This window comes from Ursus arctos, unplaced genomic scaffold (assembly GCF_023065955.2).
Source record: "Ursus arctos isolate Adak ecotype North America unplaced genomic scaffold, UrsArc2.0 scaffold_18, whole genome shotgun sequence".
Taxonomy (NCBI): domain Eukaryota; kingdom Metazoa; phylum Chordata; class Mammalia; order Carnivora; family Ursidae; genus Ursus; species Ursus arctos.
Window position 1 is genome coordinate 56,855,975 of NW_026622852.1, and position 19,881 is coordinate 56,875,855.

General features: G+C 54.3%; 1 protein-coding gene across 1 annotated transcript in view; it reads left to right on the forward strand.

Moving 5' to 3' along the window:
- The window catches only part of CFAP77 (cilia and flagella associated protein 77), a 124,888-nt gene that overhangs the window by 86,282 nt on the left and 18,725 nt on the right, over positions 1 to 19,881 (forward strand). Inside the window, exons 4-5 of the mRNA XM_026514244.4 lie at positions 10,806 to 10,911; positions 13,851 to 13,952. Coding sequence (XP_026370029.1) covers positions 10,806 to 10,911; positions 13,851 to 13,952 — 208 coding nt within the window. The remainder of the gene's footprint in view (positions 1 to 10,805; positions 10,912 to 13,850; positions 13,953 to 19,881) is intronic.

Consider the following 19,881-nt stretch of genomic DNA (forward strand, 5'->3'; position numbering starts at 1 on the left):
AGATGGGGAACCGGGATGGGGAACCTGGGTGGGGTCCCCCAGCTCTGGCACTTGCCTGCTGTGTGTCCGTGAGCAAACCCTGAGCCTCAGCTTCCCTATGTGAAAGCGGGAATGTTTCCCATCACTTTTGGAGTCATGAGGAATCAGTGGGACTGCAGCAGGAGTGCTCGACAGCGGGCTTGGTATAGTAAGTGCTCATTAAAACGAGAGGGGTTTCTGACGGGCTATTAGTCTCCGATGCCCATTGGGCCAGTGCAGGGCAGGGAGGCACAGTGCCAGCCTGATGGGATTCCCTGTGGAGTCCCCTTGCTTCACCTCCCCACTCCCACCACCTTCTGCTCATCCTCAAAGATCCATCAAAAGGCTCAGAGAGGACATTCCTCCTCCCAGGCCCTTGCTGAATTAAGTTCCTGCAGGGGGCAGGGCTGCAGGTGGATACGCCCACAAACTCCCCACGCAAATGCCACACTCCCTGGCTGTGTGGTCTTGGGCAAGACAGTGACCTTCTCTGGCCTCGGATTTCCCGTCTTAGAATGAGAATATTAATGTTGTGAGATTGAGCCCTGTATCGGGCTCTGCGCTCAGTGTGGAATCTGCTTGTCCCTCTCCCCTGTTCCTCTCCTCCCTCCCTCTCAAATCAATCAATCAATCAATCAATCAAACAATCAATCAATCAATCTGTCTCTGGAGCTGATGTCCTCAGGATTGAGGAAGTAGTCAGGAAGTGTGTGCTGTGATGATTGTCATTATTTTTGCTGCAGAGTGCCGAGAGCATGTCCCTGCATTTCAGAGAGCCCAGCCCCTGAGGGGGAGCCTGTCCATGCTCCTGGGAGGGTCAGATGGGGGAGTGGACAAATGAGAAAGTGGACGCAGGGCTGAGCTCCTTCATAGGATGCGTAGCCCTTCCTCCCCTGGAATGGCCTGGGTCCTCAAATCCTACGCCGCCCCCATCCCAGCCTAATTCACCCCTCCAACACAGCAACAGTTTTGAAGTGTGGCTGTCACCATGCTCCATCCTCTCTCCTCTTGCTCAGAAACCATCCGTAGCTCCCCAGTACCTTCACCAACCCTTTCCTCTCTTAGGGCTCCTGCCTTGGCCATTTTCTCCTCAATCTGTCTTCTTAGTTTTTTCTCTTAAAACATTATTGGGGTGTAATTTTTAGACACTGAAATGGTTCGTGTACAACTTGATGAGTTTTGACCAATTTATACACCTTGGGGGTAGGGGCACCTGGCTGGCTCAGCATCTAACTCCCGATCTCGAGGTCGTGAGTTCGAGCCCCACAGTGGGTGTAAAGATTACTTAAAAAAATTTAGATACCGGGGTATTCAATGAAAATACAGCACATTTCCATGACCCCCAAAGTCCCCAGAACCCCTTTGCAGACAGTCCTCTCCCTGCCTCCAGGAGGACCCCCGCCAGGACCAAGCTCCCCAGCTCCAGGGTGGACCTGGTTCCATGCCTCCTGCCTTCCTGGCCCAGGACCCCCTCCCTAGACGCTCGCGCATGGCCAGCCCCCTGCTCCTCTCTGCTCTTTGAAGAGCTTCCGAGCCACCCCCACCCTCACGTCCCAATCCCTGTGCTCTGGGGACCCCTCCAATATCATGTGGAAGCACAGGTTTTCACAAGCCCCAATCGCTTTCCAGTGGTTTTTAAGATTCATAGGGAATGGGTCTGAGAGTCCCAGATTCCCCCCGCCGGGCGGGCTCTCAGAGCACCACCTCCCTCCCCCAGCCAGAGGCCTCTAGACTAAACATCCTCAGGGAGGGGCTGCTGCCCTGTGCCACCTGTCCTGACCGGGCCCTCTGTTCTGGGAGGACCACCATCGCTGCCCGTTTTGGGATCCAGGACTTCTGTATCTGCACCTTTTCTGCAGCATGGAAGTGCCCCCATCACTAGGAAAAGCTAATTTCTTCCAAAGACCTCCTCTTGGACATTGCAGTGCAGGCGGAAAGCTATCCTCAGGGAGGGGGTTCCTTCTAGGGAGAGGGAGTGGGATCTGGAGCCACTGGGCTTACTTACTAAACGCAGGCTGGCTGTCCAGGCTGGGAGGTGCACAGAGAACAATCCAGCCTTGACCCCTGTTCCACGGAGCTTAGAGCTGGGACAGGTGGGCACTGAACTAGTTGCTGTAAAAAACGTCAAAAAGACTTTTATGGGTGCAAAGTGCAGGGACAGCAAAGTCTCCTGCAGAGCTATGGGAGGTCTCAGGAGGGATGGTGGAGCGAGTCGGTGGTGGTGGGGGCGTCTCATTTAAGCTGAGACTGGAAGATGAAACGGGGTATCCCAGTGGGTACTGGTCTGGGAGGAGGCAGGATGTGGTCCGGGAGAGCGCACAGAGCCCTTGAAAACGCTGCGAGGGCAATGAGAAGGCAAGAGTGGGTGTTGAGAAGATAGGATCAGATGTGCATTGTTGAAAAAGCCTCGGCTCCTGTGTGGACCCGGGCTGGGCGCTGTTACAGAGCCTGGTGAGAGAGCAAGTGTCTGGGAAGGTCGGGGGTCCTATCTGAGAGCAGCCAGGCCCCCTGGGTCTGGCCTCCGTCTGCAGTTGGCTCCCTGGCAGACTCCAGTCTCGGTATAAATCGATTGGCATGCTCGTGGCTGTAGCCCGAGGGTAGGAGTCCAGGCTTTGCTGGTGGAATGTGCTGTGTGACCCTGGATCAGCCATTTGACCTCTCTGGGCTTTGGCTTCCCCACTCCCACCTCTCCCACCTCATTTAGTGAGGATAAATAATTAAGTGCGCACCCCCTCCAGCTTCTTAAATGTAAGCTGCAGATAGGATAGCTGTAATTGTGACCACAGCGGCTCCTGCGCCCGTGGCAAAAATCATTCATTTTGGGGTGGGAGAAAGATGCCCTTTTTAAAATTATTATTATTATAACGAATCACACTTGTTTCAAAAGAAAAAAAGCTGAACATGTTTTAAGGTAGCAGCAAAAAGGAGTTGCAGGAGAAAACAAGGAAATGCCTCTGGAAGATGCTCGCTTGAAGGGCCGAGTACCTGGGAAAATGCTAATAAAACTCCCTGACGGCAACCAGGCAGGGCTGGGCTCTGACCCTGAAGGTCTGGGCACCCTCGGCTGCTTGTGGGGAGCTGCTGTGAGCTCTGGTCTGATGTTCTCAGGGGTGGGGACTGGGGGGCTTGGATCTGTTACCCCCATCACTGGCTGGGTGGTCCCAGCTGGATCACAGGACCTCTCAGACTTGGAATTCCCTCCCTCCTTCCCTCCCTTCCTTTCCTCCTCTTTCCCTCCCTCCCTCCTTCCATCCTTCCTGTCTTGTTTTTTGTTTTATTCATTGCAAAAGAGTCCTATAACCAGTAAGCAGACCAGAGGGGATGGGCTCTCTTGCCCCACGCCCTGTGCCTGCCCTCCAAGCCCGGGGCCATCGTCGGCAGGCTTCCTTCCAGGCTTTTCTCCACCTGTCCACACCTGTGTGGATGCAGGTGTACGTGTACGGCTCTTTCTCCCCCGGACTTGTGTTTTCACATTTTACAGAGGTCTCGGAGATCTTTCTGGGCCATTACACATATGGCCACTCCATTCTTTTTGGCAGCTGTATAATATTTCCTACTAAAGATGCTGTCACTTTTGTAACTATGACCGGCATAGTGAACCAGTGGGAGCCACAGGGGAATTCTAGAACATCCCATGTTCTGTTCAAACCTGCTCTGAGGGTCAGCTTCTTCCTTGGCTCCTTTCCCTGGTGAAATCTCAGATGACCTCGGTTTTTCTGCTCACATCCAGCACAAGAGACATTCCAGGGCGCTAGTTAAGATGTCCAGCCGGATGTAAGAATCAAAACCTCTGGCTTCACTGGGAGAAAAGTTTCTCTCCCCCCTGGCTGGAAGCTCAGTGGGAAGGGGCAGGGATTGAGCTGCCCTGAGTGACCCACTCACCTCCCCCTAGGCTCGGGGGCTGGTGGAGGGCTGACAGCAAGGCCCCAGTTAGTTTGGGGTGATAATTGATTTGGGAAGCTTTCAGGGAGCCTGAGTGGCTCAGATGGTTAAGCGTCTGCTTTCAGCTCAGGTCATGATCCCAGGGTCCTGGGATCGAGCCCTGCATCCGGGCTCCCTGCTCAGCAGGGAGACTGCTTCTCCCTCTCCCTCTGCCTGCCTTTCCCCTGCTTGTGCTCTCGCTCTCTCTCCCCCTCAAATGAATAGACAAAATCTTTAAAAACATGCTTTAAAAAATGATTTGGGAAGCTTTCTTAGGAACAATCTGGAAGGCCCTGGAATACTGTCTAAGGCGAGGTTGTGAGAGCTGATGTGTTCGGATCCCCGGGCCCAGTGCTCAAGGCTCTGTTAACGTCTTACGCTTCGATCAACTTTGAGCTTTTATATTGCCCTAGTGCAATCACCCATTTTGTTTGGGTTTTCACATGCATTAGCAGAAAGTTATACATACTATCCTCTTACAATTAAAATAAGATCTTACTTGCACTCGGGGGCAGCTCCAGGTTTTGTACAACTGGGAACGTATTCAAGTTTGGGGCCCTCTTTGAGCAAAAGAATTCAAAATCATGAATACAAATTTGGGCTCAAAACTTAACACCTCATTAGACCAAGAAAAGTGGACAGATTACAAATGTAAGTAAGCTGACGCGTACCACAGACCACAAATTACAGAAGACTCAGGCTTGAAAACACTGTCCGACAAACCCTGTCTTCAACTCTGCCCGACATTGCGGGGCCCCCACACTCTTCGTTTGCCTCTTTGCGCGACAGGAGTTTTACGATACTTTCCCATAAAGGAGGAAGGAACCTGTTCCAGCCTTTCCTCTAACATGCTTGATTGCACTGTAACAATACTGTGCTCTGAAAGAACTCTGGACTCACAGGAAGTTGTAGAGAGGGTACAGAGAGCTCCTGTGTTCTCTTCACGCAGCTCTCCCCAGGGATAAAATCTTACACAGCGACCTGCAAGGTCAAAACTAAAGCCGTGGCGTTGGAACGACACACAGACCTGATTGCTTCCACACGCGCTCGGGGGGGGGGGGGGGTGCAGATCTGTGTAGCACAGTCGAGAGACAGAACTGCCCCACCACCTCAAAGATCTCCCTCACCTACCCCGCAGTGACGCCCCCCACTCCCTAATGCCCGGAAAGTTCCACAATGTGAGTGCATGAGATCACAGAGAAGGCGACCTTTTGCAATTGTCCATGTCCACTCGGCACCATGGCCTTGAGATCCACCCAAGTTGTGTGTTCCGACAGCCTGATCCTTTTCTCTGCTGAGCAGAGCGGCACATGTGCACGGACCCCGGGTCACCTACCCGTTTATCCACTGGAGGGTATTCGGGTTGTGCCCAGTTCAGGGCTATAACAAATAAAGCTGCTACAAGCATCCGTGCACAGGTTTTTGAATACATGTAAGCTCCCGTTTCTCTGGAATAAACGCCCAGGAATATAGCTGCTGGGCCGTATGGCAAGTGTACGTTTAGTGGTTCTTTGATTTTTTGTTTTAAGATTTTATTTTTAAGTCATCTCTACACCCGGCGTGGGGCTCGAACTCACGACCTCAAGATCAAGAGTCGCATGCTCTACAGACTGAGCCAGCCAGGCGGCCCCGTATGTTTAGGTTTTTAAGAACTTGCCGCGCTGTTTCCCAGAGCGGCTGTGCTAGTTCCCATTCCCACCAGCAACGTAGGGGAGGCTCGGTTTCTCTGCCTCCTTGCCCGCATCTGCTATCTCTCATTTCTGTGGGAACAGGTGTGTAGTGGAACGTCATCGGGGTCTTAACTGGTGTGTCTCTGATGGCCGGGATGTGGCCGATGTTCTCCTGTCCTTATGGGTCATCTGAACTTCCTCCAACGAAACGCCTCTTCATGTCTTTCTAAATGGTTTGCTTCCCGCGTTGAGTCTGAGAGATCCCCACGCATTCTAGGGAGGAGCGCTTGGCCAGATGTGTGGTTTGCAGGGACCGCTTCCCTGCCTGGGTAGCTGGTCTTTTCATCTTCTAGAGAGGACCTTCCACAGAGCGAAAGTTCTTCATTTTGAGGAAGTCCGAGTTATCACCTTTGTTTTTTCTTACGGATCATGCTTTTGGTGCCAAGTCTAAGAAGCCAGCACGGAGCCTGGCTTGAGCTCCTAAAGATTTTCTCCTGCGTTTTCTTCGGAAAGTTTAATCGGTTTCCATTTATATTGAAATCCATGATCCATTTTGAGTTCACTCTTGTGGAAGGTATGAGACTTCGGTCGAGAGCTGTTTTGTGGGTTTTTGCCCACGATGTCCAGTCATTTCTGTGCCTCCCTGTTGAGACTATCCTTTGTCCATCGGGCGGCCACGTCCATCAACTTACGGCCTTTATTATACCTTCCAAGTAGCCTAACGTACAATACCCTTTCTTTCTCTGACTCGCCTTCCCTCTTTTTCAACGACACGTGATTGCCGAGAGTGGCGCTGTGCCGGCTCACATTGGACTCGGATCATTCCTGCCCTGGTGGTGTTGGCATCCAGAGGCCGAGGCCAGTGACAAGCCAATGACCCGGGGCACTTGTGCGTGGCAGGCACCTGGCAGGCAGGCTCTCTGGGGAGGCGACCCCACGGCTGAGACCAGGAGAAGCTGAGAGTGAGCCAGGTGGGGGGAAAAGGCTTGGGGGCCCATGGCCTGGAGTCTAGGCTTAGGGTTAAAACAGGAAAGGACGATGTGATCCGATTTATGTCCCGACAAGCCCCCCCCCTTTTATCTAAGTTAATGAGCCAGAGCAGAAATGGGCAGAACCTGCCAGATCTCCCTCAGCCAGCCGGGCTGGGGCTGCCGTGACTCCCAAGGCTTCTCAGCTGTTCTCCCGCTCCCAGCCCCTCCCTGCCTGTCTCCAGGTAATAACCCGTGGCCGGAGCAGGACACAAAGCCGGTCAGCCCAGGCTGCAGAAGGGCCTCGAAGTGAGGCTCTTGGTGATGTATGCAATGGGGGCTGCTGGGAAGACAGCTCTTCTGTTGTGAATGGCCTCTTGGGGTAGATACTGTGAGGGTACGCATCTCATGTCATTAGAAAGCATGGCCATAAATTAGGCTGCTCAGAAGCATGGGGCGTGTAATAATTAAGCAATAAAAGTCACCACAGGGGTAAGAGAACCGGAAAACAAAGAGCCACTGTTTGTAGACGCACTGCAGGCTGCTCTGTAAAGAGACCTCTGAGCTCAAGTGGCATTTCCAAGCTCAAATAGAGTCCACGCTCAGCCCAGGCCCAGGAAGTCTGCCTGCTGGGGTGTCAGTCCACACCAGGAGGACGGAGGGGGCACAGGGTGGTTGTTTAGGTTCCTGTCCGACTCTACGTCCAACTCTGGAGCCACAAAGTCTCAAAGCCTGTAGGGGTCCCGCAGGGAGCGGAGCTAGTCGGGTCAAGGGGCAACAGGGAAGGGAGAGGGGTGCGGCGAGGTGACAGGTGACACGCGGTTCCAGCCAGTAGTTGCTACATACACGCCACATGGTCAGAACTTGCATATTTTCAAGACAGCCTGGAAAAGTGGTTTGTAATGTAGAATTTCCCAACTTTTAACTGTTGATGACAATTTCGAAGTCTGTTAAGCCTGCCGTGCAGGCCAAATCAAACACAAAGCCAGAGGGGCGCCTGGGAGGCTCAGTCAGTTAAGCATCTGACCCTTGGTTTCAGCTCAGGTCTTGATCTCAGGGTCACGAGATCGAGCCCGGTGGTGGGCTCCGTGCTGGATGTGGAGCCTACTTAAAATTCTCTCTCTCCCTCTGTCCCTCTCTCTAAAAAACCACAAACAAAAACACACTAAGCCAGAGACGCTCAAGGTTCATCTCTTCTTAATACTGCCATTTCTGCATTCCCTGGTTTGTGAGATAAGGTCACCGGGGAACACTGGAGCCTTTCCTGGGGTGCTTGCATTTCTAGAAGTGCAATGAGAAAAGCTGTGGTTCCTCCCGCAGACCCCTGCTCAGAAGTTACTGTCCACAACTCTCGGGACTTCGGGGGCTAAGACCCCTGGGGCCAAGTCTTAAGCCTCAAAGTGTGGGTCCTGGGCCACAACACCTGTGACCACTCCACACCCACTGACCCAGAATGTGCCCGTAACGAGATCCCCAGGCGACCCATGCACACACGCCAGGTGCAAAACGCTGCTCTGTGGTTCCTTCGGCTGTGAAAGACTCTGATTTCCAGTCTCAGGACCTACTCTAGACGTCATCCACAGGGCGGTTCCTACTGGTGTTTGCCCACCTGTGTATTAGCTCCCCTGGGAGCCCACCCCATCACCAATTACCACTTGGTGACTTAAAGCCACAGACACGTATTCTTTCACGGTTCTGGAGGCCAGAAGTTTGCAAGATGGAGGCAGGGCCGAGCCCCCTCTGGAGGCTTTAGTGGAGAAACCCGCCCGCCTCTTCCTGCCTCCAGGTATGCTTGGCTTATGGCCCCATCACTGTGCTGTCATCTTTGGTCCCCCCGCCCCTCGGGCCTCCTCCTCTCCCCCCTGTGCCTCTCTTCTCTGTTTCTCGTATGAGGACACTTGTCACTGGATTCAGGGCCTACCCTAAAAAGCATCTGCAGAGTTATTAATCCATCTCGAGATCCTTAAACGGACTATCTCTGCAAGAGCCCTTTTTTCCAAACAAAGTCATACTGACAGGATCTAGGGAAGAGGATGGAAACATCACTTGGAGGGCCACACCCCTGTATCAGAACTCTATTTGCTGAAAATGTGATTTCTCGGGCCGCCCTCCCACTCCTAACTCAGAACCACTGGGGGGTTGAGCCCACGTGATTCTTATGCACCCAAACAATCCGAGACTCTCTGGCCCAGGGAAGTGAGGAAATAATAAGACGTGAGAGGCAGAAAAGCGGGCTAGGACTGGACCATCAAAAGCAAGGTCAGAAAGACATGACAGGGGAAAGCAATAAGCCTGGTTCGCTGTTTCCTCTTCTTTTTTCTTTTTGCTTAGGATGAAAAATTTCGAACACGCACGAAAGTATAGCAGACACTATGATACACGCCCGCGGCCAGCCCCCATCACACAGCCCCAGCCATTACCGACGTGCCCTGCCGTCTGTTTTCACTCTACTTTATCATATTTTATTGTTTGCAGAAGCTCCTTTTTAAAGCAAATTGTAAACAACCAATCATTCCATCCACAAGCCCTTCTATATGCATCCCCAACAGAAACACTTAAATAACTTCCAAACCTCAGCTAGTGTTCACTTTCCCAAAACATACCTTCCCACTGATGGTTTGCTTGACTCAGAATCGGAGTGAGGTCCACGGATGGCACCTGGCGGGTGCATGTCTTAGGTCACCATAATCTACTTCACCTCCTCCTCCTCCCTTCCCACCGGGCCTTTGTTTGCTGAAGTGCTCGAGTCCCTTGTCCTGCAGAACGTCCCGCACGCGGCACTCCACATCCTCGCGGGTGGGGCGTGGCACGCTCCCCAGGCCCTGCGCTTCCTGCGAGGCGTGGCGGGCAGGCCGACAGCTGTGTGTCTGATGCGGCGGCACTGGCTACACGTGGCTACTGAGCCCTTGCAACGCGGCTGGTGCCACTGAGGAGCTAAATTTACCTTCTTATTTAATTTTGACTAATTTAAATTGAAATTTCGAAACTGAATCTTCCGAACACCCCATGAATATCTTAAAAGGATTATATGTTGGCGTGACAATATTTTGGCTAGATTAGATCAATAAACTATATTAGTAATGAGATGGATAAGATATATTAGTAAAGCTAATTCCACCTGTTCCTTTTTCAAGTTGTTCCTAGAAAAATTCTCGTTACGTGGTGACTCGCGCTGTATTTCGATTTGACAGTGCTTATATCTAGAAGTCTGATGACCGTCGGGGTCCTTTGGTTTCTCTTCCCAAAGAGTATTTGGTGGATGGTACTGCGTACCTCCCACTGTCTCACTTTGGGCGCATATGTCTGCTTGTCACTTTCAGAAATGGTGATCGTGTGGGTAAATTGTATGCTATGTATATATTTTCCCACAATAAAGAAATGGGTCTTTTGTTTCACCTGCCCCACGCATTGTAAAGTCTCCCACCAGCTCTCTGCTGAATGGCCTTAGCAGCCACTGACGATTATTGCCTCCATCTGTTCTTTCGCTGTGAGCGGCACCCTAGTGATTCCCTTCCCCTCGGCTCCATCACTTCCTCCTTCAATCATTAGCTCTGGTTCTTCTATGAAGAACTTGCCCTTGTCACCTGTCACCTATTCAGCTACTCTGGGCAGGTCTCATTTGCCGCTCCCCAATGCCTTGGGACGGGGATAAGGATGGTAAGCACCTGACAGTGTTGCAAAGGGGTGCGGCATACAAAACACGCCGCACAGAGTAAGTGCTCTCCCAGGCTGGAGACCCTTGTCAAGGAGAACTAGAGGCAGAAACCAGAGGCAGTAATGATTTCCTGCAGTGCTACTGCACAAGGAGACAGACTTAGTACAGCAGGGGCTCCAGTATGAACACAGCACGGGTGAGGACTCATAGCCTGGGAGCAGGGGGTGGGGGTCAGGGAAGGATGCAGAGAGGGCAGGGCGATGCTTGCTGAACCGACCTGGTGGGATTCTTGGAAAAGACAGGCCAAGGTGATCAGATACCGATGGGGGGTGGGATGGGGGATTGACGTCAGAGATGCTTCATGAAGACTGGCTTCAGTGGACCAAAGACAAGGCCCAAGGGCAAGGTCTAGCTGGAACGAGGGTTCCAAGGAGCCCGTCTAAGGTCTGCTCTTGGGGAGAGTCTTTGTCACCATCTCCCAGCGTGCTGCCTGAAGGTCAGGTGGGCGTCCTTGGTGGAGAGAATGCGGCTGCCCTTCCAAGACCTCAAGCCTCTCCCGCTTCCTGCCTGCAGGCCTTCCACCCCCTTCTTTGACCTGCTGCAGCACCGCTACCAGCAGCTTTGGGTGCAGGAGCAGAAGGACACCCAGAAAGCCATTAAACTGGAGAAAAAGCACAAGGTAAATGCATCCCCCACTCCAGAGTGGCTCCCCGTTTGGGATGGGAGCCGAGGGAGGGGCTGGCCCTACAAAGCTTTGAGACCATCATTTGTGCACAAGCTGCTAGGTGCTGCGCTAAAAGGTCTGGTGATGATCGCACTGAACCCCTGCTCAGGCCCCGAGAGTGGAAGATTCTGGCCGGGGCCCCGTGTGCCTTGGAGGCTGGAGCCGAACCCAGGGCTCCGACTCCACCCCGGGGACTCCTTCCCGCAAACCTCCACACGACGCCACACATCCAGAAATCTGATTTTCAACTACCCTGACGCGGCCGAGACAGAACCGTGCCCTGTGCTAAGGAAAAGGCTAAGAAGGCAGGCTGCCATACAGAGCATACTTTGTGACACTTCGGGGTACATTTTGTTTCCGAGTAGTGACGAGGCCCCGTGCTAAACCCGGCCTGCACATCACCTACATTGTTTCATTTATGTTTGACCAAAGCCCCCGGGGTGGGCATTATTCCTATTTCCTGGGCATGGAGACAGCCTCGGAGAGGTGGTGCCCACACAGGGAAATTGAAGCTGACGACAGAACCGTGTCTCCGCGCTGCCAGTTGCTAACGGTCTGAGCTGCAGTCAGTCCAGACGGACGTGCGCATAGCGCTACACAGATTTCACGAGAAGCACGATTTTCACGTGTCTGGTTGGTGCAGCAGTCCAGCCAGGGCTGCCCCTGTGCCATGCTCTGGGCAGGGAGCTGGGTTGAGCACGCACCCGTGTTCCCGCATTCCAGCTCCTGAGCACCCCATGAGGCTGGGATCTCATCAGGTCGTCTCGCTTGTTCCATTTTCATACGGGCAAACATAGGCTCAGAGGGATTAAGCGACTGACAAGGGCATCGGAGCCAGGCCTGGACGCGGGTGTGTGTGCAGCCCCAGCGTCTCGGGTCTTCTGGATGGCGAGGTTCCACCCCTGAGAATTACGGGAAAGCCTGGAGTTCAGCAACAGGGCAAAGATGTTCTAGAACCAAACTGGGGAGCGGAAGAGTGTTACCAAGGATCCTGGCGCCTTTGGGACAGGCCAGGAGTGGCAGTGAGGGACAGAGGGTGCCGGTCTCCCCGTGCCCGTGGCCGGCCGCCATGGCCCCTCCCGCTGTCCTCGGCGTTGATAGAGAAGGAGACACCAGCTCATTAAAAAGCAGAGTGTTGTAATAACATTTTAAAAGCAGCCCATGACTAGTTTATTTGTTAATGGCTCAGAAACGGTCCACTCACTATGGTAACGACCGGTTTCAGAGGGAGCCCTGCCACTACAAACCGCTTTACAGCTCCAGTTCGGTCGTGTTTTTTAATTAGAAGCAATTTCACGGCAACTCAGATTGCCACAAATCCATGGAAAACGGAGCTCCCGAGGACATATCTTCTGACTCTAGAGACAATGCCAGTGCCCCTCCCTGTTGAGCACAGCACCCCACTAATGGGAGTGGCTCCACCCCAAGCACTGGCTGGGAACTTAGTTGGGGCCTCAGTTCCCTCACTGGGGAAAGAAAGGATCAGATTAACTGAGGGCCCCCCGTGCCATGACTAGCGCATAGCAGGCCCTCAGAGAACACTTGTGGAACCAACTGCAGGGTTCTCTTCCTGTTTCAAGATTCTCTGTGGCTGTATGTTGTCTAACAGCTTGGAACACCCAGACCCACAAACACTGGGGCTAGGGTCTGGGGTTGATAAGATGGCTGGTCTGCAAGGTCAAGTTGCCACCATCCAAGGGGAAGCGTGTCTCTCCAGCAGCTAAGGATGTCCTGGTTTTTGATGGTGGTGCCCTCAAATGAAATTCTCAGCCAACAGCTTCCGTGTAGTGAGTCGTCATCTTGCCCCCCCACCCCCGCTCAGTGCTGAACTCAGCAAATCCTACAGTAACCAACCCTGTCTGTCATGCATTGCAGACCCATTTCCAGCGGGGAGATCCATTTCCACTCAGAAAGGTGAAATGGGGGTGCCTGCACCCTCTTCCTCCAATTCTGAAGGCAGGCTTGGTAACTCTCGGCTGGATAGCATCTCTGGTTCTCGGATAGTTGCAGAACTCTTCTAGAAAGCAGAGAAGACGGCTGATCCAATGGGCTTCTAAGTTATCCGCAGACACAATGAAGTTAATGTAAATGATGGATAAAATAAGCCAATGAAAGGGGTTCGGTGGGGTGGTGGCATCTTCAGCTACTTTCCGGTCAGTTTTATTGTGGCAGAACCCAGGGCAGACGCGGATTTTGCAGAGTCCTAAAATTTCTACACATTGGAGGACCTACTGAAGGGGAGCGGGACACATAGGCTTCCAGTGATGGAATGAGTAAGTCCCAGGGATAAAAGATACCACCCAGGGAATGTAGTCAATGGTGCTGTAATAGGGTCGTATGGTGACAGATGGCAGCCACACTTTGGCGAGCACAGCAAAACATACAGACTTGTCGAATCACTAAGTTGTCCACTCGAAACTAACCTAACATTGTGTGTCAACTATACTCCATGAAAAAGAAAAGAAAGAAAAGAGAAAGTACACAACAAAACATATGACTATTAGAAATTTTAGAGAAACACAGCACACGAATAGGGCCCCTCCAGGACCTTAGCAGGGACCGTGTGCCACGAGGATCCCCAAAGCTCAAGCCGGATCAGATCCTGGGAAAGTTACCTCTGTATAGAGCAACGCTGTGAGTCCTGGGGCCAAACCAGAAACAGAACAACATACTCGTGGCACGGGGTGGTCCCACACCGTGGTCCACTGAGCAGTGGCCCAGAGAGCAGGTGCCAGGAAGTCAGCCTCGGAGAAGGGCTGGAGGCAGGAGGAATGTGACCTGTGGGCCTGCCATACCAGGAAGCCCAACCCTTTGTGCTCGCTTCCCTTCATCATAGCTCAGGCTCCTCTGGGACCCAGGAGACCACCTCACCTCTGCATCTCTCTGGCCCGCAGGTGATCCTGGGGAAGCTGTATGAGACCCGGAGCAGTCAGCTGAGAAAGTATAAGCCGCCAGGGAAGCCGGATGCCCTCTGGCATATGCCTCACTTCCAGAAGGTCAGTCTCGCCTCCAAATGCCCCTTCCCACACCTGGGGTGGACGCCGCTCCCTCTGCCCGGTCTTTACCTGTCCTCTAGACGGTGAAATGCTGTGGGCTTCTAGCCACCGGTTGGCATAATCACAGCAAATATTATATTATTGTTATATTATCTCACTGATTCTTCGCACCTACTGGAGTGGGGGCTGCTGCCATCCTCATTCCACAGACGGGAAGCCTTGTGCCAAACCTGGGCCGTCGGTCCACCACTGATGGGGTCATGGCTGCACCGCATCCTGCCGTGGAGACTTGAGGGGGAGGACAGCCCCACGCCACCAGCGCTAAGCCTCCTTGCAGGGTGGTGTTCCTGGGGATAGGGGAGCAAATATCTACTAGGGGCTGCCGTAGGGGGATAGCAAGCACCCAGAGTGATCTAGCCCCTGCCGTGCTCCAGCGTCAGAACTGAACTGCTGTCATTAGACCACGTAGCCCTGTGGCACCTGGAGTGGGATCCATCTTTAGTGCCTTTTAGCAGGGGAAGAGCAATGTGAGAGCCGGGGGCCCTGTCCAGAGGAGGGGAACCGGGAGATTGGGGGACAGCAGCTTCTGAGTGGGAGGGGAGCCCTGCATGCCCAACTCGGCATGCCCAGCGAACTTTTCTAGGGGGCCACAGGGACACACCTGACCCCAAAGACAGCTGGACAAAGCAACGTTCCTGGCCAGCGCAGCCCACCCGCGGTATTGAGTTAAACTGTAATTTGGACAATGAAGGGGCCAGTGCCTTCCTGAGCCTAATGCAATCGAACAAGCTGCCGCGCTTCGCGGAGAAGCCTGCTTGCCCCCCGACGCGGCCCCTTGCGTCCTGCCCAAGTGGCCTCCGTCAGCATATGTCAGTGACCATTCGCCGCCGCCCGTCAGCCCGCATCACCCCACACACGAACGTGACCGGGCTCCGAGCAGGAGGTGCCGGAGTCCCTGCCCCGTCACTTTGTAGCTCCTCCAGCCTGGCCTGGCGGCGTGGCTCAGCTCTGGTTTCTCTGTCTCCCCCAATTTCCTGCCTTTTTAACGACGTTCCTCCCCCCCTCCCCACAGCTTCCTTCCTGGCCCCCTCCTCTGTTGTCTTTCCTCCTTTGCTCTTTTTGCTCTGAGTTTTCTCTCTCATTTTCCCTGGGATGCTGCCAGGGGAGGGATGGGCACCCAGAGCTCCACGAGTGCAAGATGCCCTCCCCAGCACTCAGCTCTGCGGCGTCACCCCCCACCCCCGCCACTCCGCTTCGAGTTACGATCTGCCCGGAGCTACAGAGGCAGGGGGCAAAGGAGGGCTCAGGAGGTCTTGGGCTGGAGGAGCAAGAAAAGGACCAATCCACACCCCGACTCTCCTGTATCGGGAGGGCATGTCTCCCACGCCGGTGTCCCCACGGTGCCTGGCCCAGAGTCGGACAGGAACGAACCAGTTTCTATTTTCAGAAGAGGGGCTTGGACTCAGCTGTGCTGAGCTCCCCCATTCTAGATCGCCGTCACTGAAATATGGTCCGGAGCAACAGGAGGCGACCTGTGAATGCCACCCTTTTATTCGGTGCCGGGCACGGAGCGAAGTCACCCCCGTGCATTAGCACTTCATCTTCAGAGCGAGAACCCCACCCCACCCCCACTGCTCCGTGGCACAGAGGGGAAGCAGAGTTCGAGCTGTCCTCCCCCAGTGAGCGGGCTGGTGGGGCCTGGAAGCCTGGTTCCTCTGACCATGGGTTCCAAGCCCCCACACACTATACCCACCGTGCCACAGAAACAACGAGAAACAATCAACATGCCAGCCCCAGGATTCACAGGGCGCTTTTTGTCTTTTTGGAGTTGTTCATGGGTTTCTGGAAGTTCCTCTGTAGGACTCTCAGAGCCAGGCTTGTCCCTGGAGCCACTGTGGTCAGCCCAGTGGAGACCCTAGCCCTCCAGAGTGATGCTTTTATGGTTGCATTTGGACCCCCGTTCCGGGGAATCCTACCAACTGGAAGTGTTCGTTAGCTCTCACTGCTCACCAAGCACTCGACATGCGTTATTTTGTAGAAAGGATGTCCCCATTCAACTGATGTGGAACTCGATGCCCTTGTAGGAAAGGGTCTCAGATTCAATCCAGGGCCACGGTAGCCTGGGTCCCCTGCGGATCCTTCCCTCACTTCTGGGGCAGGTGGAGAGGAACCCTCTTCAGCCCAGCAGGGTTCCTTTCTCCCCCCACAGTATGCCTCCGCATTGCAATTAATTAGTTAATTGGGCAATTAGTTGTCCATCTTCCGCAGCAAAATGGGAGCCCCTAAGGACCATGCCTGTTGTGACCCCCACAGTGTCCCCAGAGCCCCGCACCCAGTGAGCGGTCAGTGAATGTCTGCAGGAAGCATGAATGAAGGAGGAGATGAATGAATGAACAAATGAATGACCAGTACAGCACAGAATGGCGGAAGAATTAAAAAGCCTTTCACAGACCCCCTGAAAGCCCCTTCCCACCTGACCATCCTGGCGTCCCCCATCCTGGCAGCCCTGACCGGGTCCGGGCTCAGGAGGGCCAGTGCGGCGGCGGTGGCGGCGAGGGGGGGACACAGCGTCCCGCACAGAGCCCCAGGAGGGTCTTTGTCTGTGCCTCGTGTCTGTGCCCAGCCACCGGCCCCCCCTCGCCACCCAGCCGCATTATGAAAGGGAAAAGCGCTTCCAAAAAAGTTGAACCTGTCACAGTGATGGATAACCTAAATGGACTCTCCCCGCTCGTGAACAGATGTCGACGCTGAACCCTGTCAGAAATAATTAAACACCTCTCACAAGGAAAAGCAGCAGGGAGGGGCGCGGCGGCCTGCTCCTTGCGCTGGGTCAACGCGGAGCAGGCTGGCTTCCTGCACCGCGTGGCCTGCCCGCAGGGGGTCACCCCCAGCCCCGGGGCCACCCACCTCCGCCCCACCCCGGCACCCCGCGGGCGCCCAGCGGGGTCTGAGCCCACCGGGGACTGCACCCTCCATGGGCGTCGCCGTCAGCCTCAGGGCTGCCTGGGACTCCAGCGCCCATTCTGCTCTGTGCCACCAGCATTGCCACGGGTGGCCGGGGCCCAGAGAGAGGGTCAGTCCACAGCTCGTGCGTGGCTGGGACATGTATGCCGTGCCTCCAGCAGAGGCTCTCTGGGCCTCAGTTTCCTCATCTGAAAGTGAGGGTAGCACTGTTCTTAAGGGTCTCCTCCAGCCAAAGGCTCACGATCCCAGGTTCACGGCTCAAGGAGCCCTGTGGGAGGGGGCTGGAGGCTCTTGGCGGTGGCGAACCCCAAACCCGGAGTGAAGTGCCAGGGGAGCTGACACCCTCTGTGCCCAGTGGCAATGGGGCTCGTGCCCTTCATGAACGTGCCGGGGGCTGCGGGGAGGGAGGAGGGAACCCACCTGCTATGTCTGTGTGTGCGCATGACTCAGGGTCAGCCGGAACTGGGTCACATGGAGACCCTGTCACTCCCTACCTGTCACATGGCTTTACCGGTCCAAGTCCCTGCTCCGTCTTCTGAAAATTGGGCTAGCAGGAGGATTCAATGAGGACACACGTATACGTTCAGCAGGGCGCCTGGACTCTACGGGCATGGGCCTGGTGATCATTCATTCCTTCCCTCATTCATTCCCCAATCACGTTCAGCATCTTTGTGCCAAGCCCTGTTCTCCGTGCCGGTGTTATGCTGCTGTGGGTAGATGGACAGAGGGGTGGACAGCTAGACGGGGAAGTCTGGAGCAGCTCCACCCCATGGTGTCCAGGCCTCGAAGCCTGAAATGGTAGGGAGACCCCAACCTTAGTTGGCAGCCAGACGTGGGGGCTGGGGGCGAGCCGCATAACCTCACCCCCATCAACATGACCCTGAGGCAGGCTGGCCCACCTGCTCACCTGCCCTCCGCAGAACCCTGCTCGGGCTTTCCAGGCAGGGGCCAGAATCCAGGCTCGCCTCTTGGGAGGTGGGATTGTGAACAGTGACACCTTCGGTTCTCAAAAGTGACCCAGTCCGAACCGCACACGCTATGGCCGCCTGATATTAAACCAAGAAAAACAAACGGTTTAACCTTCTTTACAAAGAGTGCCAGTGGTAACAGCCCAAAGACAAATATCGGGGGGGGAGTGGTCCCAAGGATTTACGGCGGCACCCCCACAGTGGGGTAAGCCCGGACGTGCCCTTGCGGAGTGTTCAGTCCGAGCTGAGAGATCCCGCACTGACTTTGCACGGACAACAGATCGTCCTGAGAAAGAGTACACAGCCACTGAAAATAACGACCTCACTCTACTTACTGCCACGTTCCTAACCCATACTTGGGGAAGGAACCCATGCTGTGGGACGCCGTTGGGATCGAGGCGCCCACACATGTGCACAGGTGTCTGTGCTCAAGGGCAGACGTCCAGAGGGAGGGGTCCCCAGGTGGCAGCAGTGGTGACCCCTGGGGTGCAGTGAGGCTGAGTTTGACTCTCTCTGATGCTCTTTTCTGCGTTGTTTGAATTTTTACAGTGAGTATATGACTTTTACAAAACCAGTAAGGCTATTTTTTTTTTAATGTGTTTGAAGGGTAGGGAGACTACATCCTTCTTTGGGCACTTGTCCCAGGGCTCAAGCCCCCTTCAGCGCAGTCCCTCCTGAACTCACAGGCCCTCCAGTGCCGTTGGCCACGCTTGGTTTCTTGCTCTGGGTTTCCATCAGGCACAGAGATCAGAGGCCAGCGCTCTCCCAGCAGTGATGGCGGCTGGCTCCCTGAGTCTGGCTCTCGATGGCCAAGTCCGTGTTATAATTGGAGATCCCAAACCCATTTTGGAGGGAGGTTTGCCCAAGCATCTCGAGGTCACCCCTCACGCCGAACACTGCGCCTCTCCCCTGACAGACCTGTCTGTCTTCCCCAGTGCCAATACCCACTGACATTACATAGTCATTCAGTCACTAAAGTATGAACAAATTGACTATATTTTCATTTGGCTTTTGGTTTCAGCCCCACTGCTTTAGAATAATGGCCCAAGCTATTAAGCTAACAGTTTGATTTACAAGCTCTTGTGCTCTGAATGCTGGGATCAGACTCCTCTCTTTGCGGAAGACTAACCCTGCCAGGGTCTCCTGGGCCCCTGGCTCCCTAATAGAACCGGAGACGGCGGGAAAAAAAATCAGCAGTCAGCCAAGCAGTGACACCCAGAAATGCAGCTGATTAGTGAAAGCTGCTGAATCTAAGAAAAGGATTTTCTTCCCCACCTTTAAGCTCCCTTACAAATCATAGCTGGCTGGAAAGTTAACTCTCTGTTAAACCCCCAGAGCGGGCTCGGAGCCTGTCCACCCAGCGGCCGCCACCTCTCCAAAGGGCTCCAAGGGGCCGGTGAAATAGGAGCCCTTCTCCGGACAGGTGTGTTCAGCCCCAAAGTCACTCCTTCCAGGCACAGGAAGGACAGGTACCAGATCCGCTGCCCCTCCCCGAGGTCCCCACACCAGTGAGGTATTTTAAGAATCCTGTCTCTCTTTCGCGTTGGAATAAGAATCATCCCATGTTGCTGCGTCGGGCACCGAGCGCCGGGATGGAATGTGTCACACGCTGGAACAAGGCACTAGGAAGAGTGATTCAGAGGATGCAGAGGTCCTGATGCAGCTGACATTTCTTCCCTAAGTACGGATGCCCCATTAGAAATCCCATCAGTATGCAGAAGAACTGCCTCGCTGGAGAGATCAAAGCGGGGGCTTAATTGGTTTTACATAATCCGGCACCTTGGAGGGACAGAATTTTTAGGCACCTGCTCATGAGGTGACATTGCTGCTCGATACTGGCAAGTCACCGAGAGCCAGAGCTGAAGCTCTGGGGACAGGAACAAGGGGGAAGGGGCGGCGGGAGGGGGGGGGGACAGCGGCAAAGTTCCTGGAACGGCGGGACGAGTCTGGGTTCCCAGGTCACAGAGGGAGATGCCAGGGGCCCAGAGAGGTGGGAG